This window comes from Scyliorhinus torazame, chromosome 24, assembly GCF_047496885.1.
Source record: "Scyliorhinus torazame isolate Kashiwa2021f chromosome 24, sScyTor2.1, whole genome shotgun sequence".
Lineage (NCBI taxonomy): Eukaryota > Metazoa > Chordata > Chondrichthyes > Carcharhiniformes > Scyliorhinidae > Scyliorhinus > Scyliorhinus torazame.
In genome coordinates, this window is record NC_092730.1 from 44013487 (window position 1) to 44019404 (window position 5918).

At 50.4% G+C, this 5918-nt stretch overlaps 1 protein-coding gene across 1 annotated transcript; it reads left to right on the forward strand.

Annotated features, from left to right (window-relative positions):
- The first annotated feature begins 3860 nt into the window (after positions 1-3860).
- Positions 3861-4325, forward strand: LOC140400135 (histone H2B 7-like). Its single transcript, XM_072489609.1, has one exon. It carries the CDS (start codon positions 3895-3897, stop codon positions 4270-4272), a length of 378 nt encoding a protein of 125 aa, XP_072345710.1. The 5' UTR covers positions 3861-3894; the 3' UTR covers positions 4273-4325.
- Positions 4326-5918: the final 1593 nt, after the last annotated feature.

The following is a 5918-nucleotide window of genomic DNA, read 5'->3' on the forward strand; positions in this document are numbered from 1 at the left end:
CGGCATCGCGAGGTGAGGCTGCGGCCTCTGTGTTGGTTGGGACGGGCACGGGGTCAGTACTCGTGATGGGGCCAAGGTGTGCTGGGCAGACAGAGGTGGTGGAGGAGAGGGGGGCTGTGCCAGCCATGGCCGGCCTGGAGATGGTGTTGGCAGTGGCCGTTAGGGTGGGGCAGTTCCGGCGAATATATGCCCCAGCCCACTTCAGGCATGGCACCGCATGCCATCCGCAGACCAGATCACTTTATGGTCCTTCCCTTGGTGGGGAACCACAAATCCTCCCTCCATGACCTCCTCCCGGGTCAGGCAGACAAAACCCTGACGCCGGAAGGAGTATTCATGACTGAGGGAAGTGTCCCGCAGGCCGAGTGTCAGCGGCGCCACCCCGGACCTGACCTCCCCCAGGAAGTTGAGATGGGGAGGAGGAGCTCGGTGGGGAGGTAGAGCGGGACGTTTGAAGGAACGACACATTCGGCGGTGGCCTCCAATGGGTCCACCACCACGTGTGTCCCACCCACTGTGAGCCCCCTTTCCAGGACACGGTAGACCGCCTGCTCGGCTCGCAGGAAAAACACGGCCTTACCGTACATCCTAGAAGCGGCTACGATGGCCAAAGGGCTGATGACCCCGGCCATCGCACGAGTGCACACCTTGATGGCCATGGTTGGGTGGGCATAACATTTGACCCCAAGTTGCTGCGTTAGGAGGCGGAAGGGTGAGGAGGCTGTCTTCCCCGCATAGTGACTTGTCCGCCCTGCCCCCGGCAGAGTGGAGGATGCCCCTGGGTTACTGGCCCTGGTATGGCATGGCCTTGTAACTGAGATCAGGATACATGGGGAAGGACATGGCCCCACAACAGCAGGTGCCACAAGGGAAGGAGCTGCAGGGCAACAACAGATAGTCACTGTAAGCGGGGCAGCGTTCTTCAGCCCTGGAGGGGCCGAAATCAATGTCCCAAGCTGCCCCACACCCGCCACAGGAATGGTGGGCGGTCGGCCCTGTTCAGCCCTGTGGGGGCCCGAAACAAAGTCCTTTTCTTAACAGCAGCCGCAAGCGGTCCCACTCGCACCTCAGGCAGAGGGGCGGGAGGACCAAAAGGCAGGGTCTTCACCCCGGGAGGGGAAACAGCACCAGGCCCCATGTGGTCCCACCTCAGGCAGAGGGGTGGGAGGACAGAGGTCAGGGCCTTCACCCCGGGAGGGAGCAGCAACAGGCCCCAGGTAGTCTCACTCCCACCTCCAGTAGCAAAGCAGCAGCTCCACTCCCGCAAGACTGAGACCCTGTGTGTGTGTGGGTGCAAGTGGCCCTGCGCCCTCGGGCTCAACCAATCACCTTTGTAGCGGTGTGTTTGTCCCAATGAGATATTCAATTTGCAGTCATTGCCTGCAGCTTGTTTGTTATTACACTGTCACTTAGCCCCTGAAACTCTCACTTTCTGCAAACTACCATTTCACTGACTGACTTCATTTTCACTCCTTTCCAATTTGAAATTGAATATGATTTGAACACTCCCCTGGTTTACACAGTCAACTGAGTCACACGTTCTCCCCATGTTTCCTCTGGGTGCTCCGGTTTCCTCCCAGTCCAAAGATGTGCAGGTTATGTGGATTGGCTGTGCTAAATTGTCTTTAGTGCCCAAAAAAGGTTAGGGAAGGGTTGGAGGTGTGGGGATAGGGTTCAGGTGTGAGCTTAGGTAGTTGGGGAGGGTTGGTTTAGCACAGTGGGCTAAACAGCTGGCTTGTAATGCAGAACACGGCCAGCGGCGTGGGTTCAATTCCCGTGCCGGCCTCCCCGAACAGGCGCCAGAATGTGGCGACTGGGGCTTTTCACAATAACTTCATTGAAGCCTACTTGTGACAATCTATTATTATTAATATGCTCTTTCCAAGGGCCGTTGGAGACTTGATGGGCCGAGTGGCCACTGTAGACTCGATGAAATCTATGAACTCAGCTCCAGTGGAAAGCTTCTCCAGTCTCCACTTGAATTGTTGACAAACAGTTCGGAGCAGTTTGCAGCACTTTCTCTGTAATGAGCACCATGACATACTGCCAAACCTGGATTTTAAAATTCTTCTTCAGTAACTGCATGTTTACCAATAATAATTCTAACAATGTATCAGTGCTCAGGTCTCTTCTTGTAGCATGAGACCTGGTCTTGTCCTGATGTCTGAAACTGCCTTTCCATTCTGCTTCAGTTATAAATGTTCTTATCTGTAACATATGTACTACATCAATGACATTAGATCAGTTAGTCCTGGTAAATGAAGGAAAAGTGGATGAACTGAATCAGCAGAATTTTACAGAGCAGTACTTTTAAACTGTTTTTACCTGCGACCCATTTTAACCAACCGGCTATCCCTTGGGACCCATGCTGGCCAGCCTTTGGGACCCACACCAGCTGACCTCCGTGACCCACTATGTTCTCTTACCTTTAATCCAGTAGGTGAACTTGCTTGGTCCTTATGATCTCACTCCAATCAGGTTTAGTGGAGAGGGCAGTGCGTGTATCAGGTGCAGAGCTCAGCTGGTTCCTGTGTGCTGTCTTCATCCTTTTGAGGATGAATAATCCAACCTTGAACATGTAGATCCTTGTGATGTGTAATAGCAAAAGAATGCTTATTTTACTCCGTACTGGATACTCCTCCTAGACGCTATGCCAGAATTCTGAAAACCTCATGGAGTTGTGCCTTATTTTTAATGTGCTGTCACAGGTAAGGTGCAGAAGCTCAGTTTGTACATTTGGAGTCAGCTATAAATCAGTAAATTGAGTCTGGGGTCTCGAACTCAAAGGGAGTTTTCACCAACTAATTCTCTCTCAAAATCTGAAACTTCTCCTCTGGAAAATAGCGATAAAAACTGTTGTTCAGTGCAGCCAGTCTATTGACAGTTCCCATCCTAACCGTTTTCTTTGAGATGTCATTGCAGTGTGGGGAACATGTAGTAGGTTTGGCTTTCTACGCGCAGTTGCCTAACGTTCAATTACTTTTGGAAAGCATCAAATTCTTCACAGCGCCAAAAGCAATCATCCTCCTTCCCTGACAATTTGCGGTTCAGTGTGTTTAGAATTGAAAAGATGTCTGCAAGGTAAGACATAGAGAGCTTCCACGTTTCATCAGCAAACAAATCAGCCAGAGGGGATCCTGATTTGCATTGGCACAATTTATAAAGACATACCTTCAAATATCACCTTTATTCTGCTGTGTTCCTGTTTCCAGCTTCTTCTTAATGGGTTGTTGAGCAGAGGCCGTGGAGCTCACCCCAGCTCTGCTTTGTGTTGCTGTGGACTCTCCTCAGCGACTCTCTCCCACAGATTTAGATGTGTGATCCGGGCCTGTTTGTGTCTCTGACCCTCTCTTCCTTATTACAAAACCGTCCATTTTCAATTCTTCACAGCTGCCAGCTACAAAATGGAGGATCTGCTCTCTGGCGCCGCTTCAACCTGCTGTTGCTTCAAAGAAGCTGCCCTTGGACAGCCCGGTGACGTCAGGAGGAGGCGGTCCGGCCCGCTGTGTACCGCGCCTGCGCACTGCCTGATCGGGCTGAGTGGGCACGCATGCGCGGTATAGCCGGCAGCCGGGACAGTCCCTGGAGAGTGACGTGTTATTACCAGCAGAGAGAATGTGCTGCTGCCGGCAGAGGGAGGCCCAGAGTCAGAGCAATGTGTCAATTAGGGGAATCTGACTGGCCACAGACGTTTGTGGATGGGCGGGGCAGTTGCTCTAATTGGGTACCTGAAACAACCAATCAGATGCTCATAGATGTCTCAGCATTCTAACTTCACCAATGGCGACTTGGTCTCTCAGCCATCCTTCATTAACATAGTTCACTGAGTTAGTCGAGAAAAGAACAGTTGTGTGGCAGTTCTCAGTTATTGTGTGTCTGCAGTTTGCTCTGACCATGGCTGAGGACAAGAAAGCTCCAGCTCCCAAGAAGGGCGCTAAGAAAACCCAGAAGAAGGTACCAGTGAAGGGCAACAAGAAGAGGAGACGAGCCAGGAAGGAGAGTTACTCCATCTACATCTACAAAGTGATGAAGCAGGTTCACCCCGACACCGGCATCTCCTCCAAGGCCATGAGCATCATGAACTCCTTCGTCAACGATATTTTCGAGCGCATCGCGGGTGAGGCTTCCCGCCTGGCCCATTACAACAAGCGCAGCACCATCAGCTCCCGGGAGATCCAGACCGCCGTGCGCCTGCTGCTGCCCGGGGAACTGGCCAAGCACGCCGTGTCGGAAGGGACAAAGGCGGTGACCAAGTACACCAGCTCCAAATAAAACTGTTCTCAAACTCATTAAAACCCAACGGCTCTTTTAAGAGCCACCCACAATTTCTGGAAAGCAGCCAAACTATCATATTTTCAATTATCAGTTTAAGAATAGCCAAATCCGTTCAAATAGCGTTTCACTGGAACATAACACCCTTCGTGCCTTGATAATGAAGTCCCATCATTTCGTGACTGCTCGGTGACGCTGTGTGTCTTTGGTTTCTGACTTGGTCATATTCGGTCCCTGTCGCTAGATTTGGAGAGACAATAGAACTCCAAAACCTCCCTTTCAATTTGTGTTCAGGTTCCGAAAAACCTCCCTTTCCATTTATGTTCAGGTTTACTCAATAATCGATCAGTTTATTGAGAGCACCCCAGTGTTGTGGGAAAACTCCATTTCAATACTGACACGAGCTCCAAATTGCTCACTCCACTTTTAACACTGAGGAAGCAGTATACAATATGGAAACAAATTATAAAATTTTCACTTGGCTGTAAATTAGACATTCTGTCGGCGACTGAGAGCGTTTTAAACAGCAGCCAGATTAAACCCGACTGGACTCCAAACTGTAAACATTTTTGAAGACTGTTTCGGATCTAAATCCACGTTCTGCAGATTCAAAACGTTTACAAAGATGCCCCCGGACATGCTGAGTTTATCCAGCACGTTCTCCTTAATTCACATTTGCAGCAACGCATTATTTTGCTTTAATTTATTTTGGGTTTGTTGTCAGTTACAGAGAAAACACGAAATCAGAAACTGACAGATGAGCGGAAACTGTGGACTAGGGATAGAGAGAGAATCCAACATTCTTACACTCAATATTCATCGATTTATTCACATTTTTTACGGTCCCTATTCAATTTTCTCTTTTTTAAATCTTTTCGCGCTCTTTTAAGCTTTGAAATCAATCTTCGGTTGGAATCTGAACATTTGGCGCCCAAACTTTCCGCCCTCAGTACCCTGGATCATCCTGATTGGTGCTTCAAACAGACATCTGATTGGTCAGTTTGTACCAGGCTGCACAATGTTGTTCAGATAACCAATCAGCAATGTGTGCACCGCCATTCCTCCTGAAGCTATAAGAGAAGTGAATGTGGGCGGGTTTCCTCATTCTGTGTGAAAGTGTTTGTGAGATTGTGACAATGTCTGGAAGAGGAAAGACCAGCGGTAAAGCTCGGGCCAAGGCCAAGTCTCGCTCCTCCCGGGCTGGACTGCAGTTCCCGGTGGGCCGTGTTCACAGGCACCTGAGAAAGGGCAACTATGCCCAGCGTGTGGGGGCCGGAGCCCCGGTCTATCTGGCTGCTGTGCTCGAGTATCTGACCGCTGAAATCCTCGAGCTGGCCGGCAACGCGGCCCGGGACAACAAGAAGACCCGCATCATCCCCAGGCACCTGCAGCTGGCCGTCCGCAACGACGAAGAGCTCAACAAGTTGATGGGAGGGGTGACCATCGCTCAGGGCGGGGTGCTGCCTAATATCCAGGCCGTGCTGCTGCCCAAGAAAAGCAGCGCTGGCGCCGGCAAGAAGTGAAGCGACCATTCTTTATTCTAATAACACAAAGGCTCTTTTCAGAGCCACTCACTTCATCTGAAAAAGAGCGAATTATTTTTTGTCACTCGAGATTCTGCTCTGCTTCTTAATATGAAAATATTT

Bases quoted from the DNA above. Each gene is read 5' to 3' on its own strand.
- LOC140400135 (XM_072489609.1), top strand. From the start codon at position 3,895: ATGGCTGAGGACAAGAAAGCTCCAGCTCCCAAGAAGGGCGCTAAGAAA.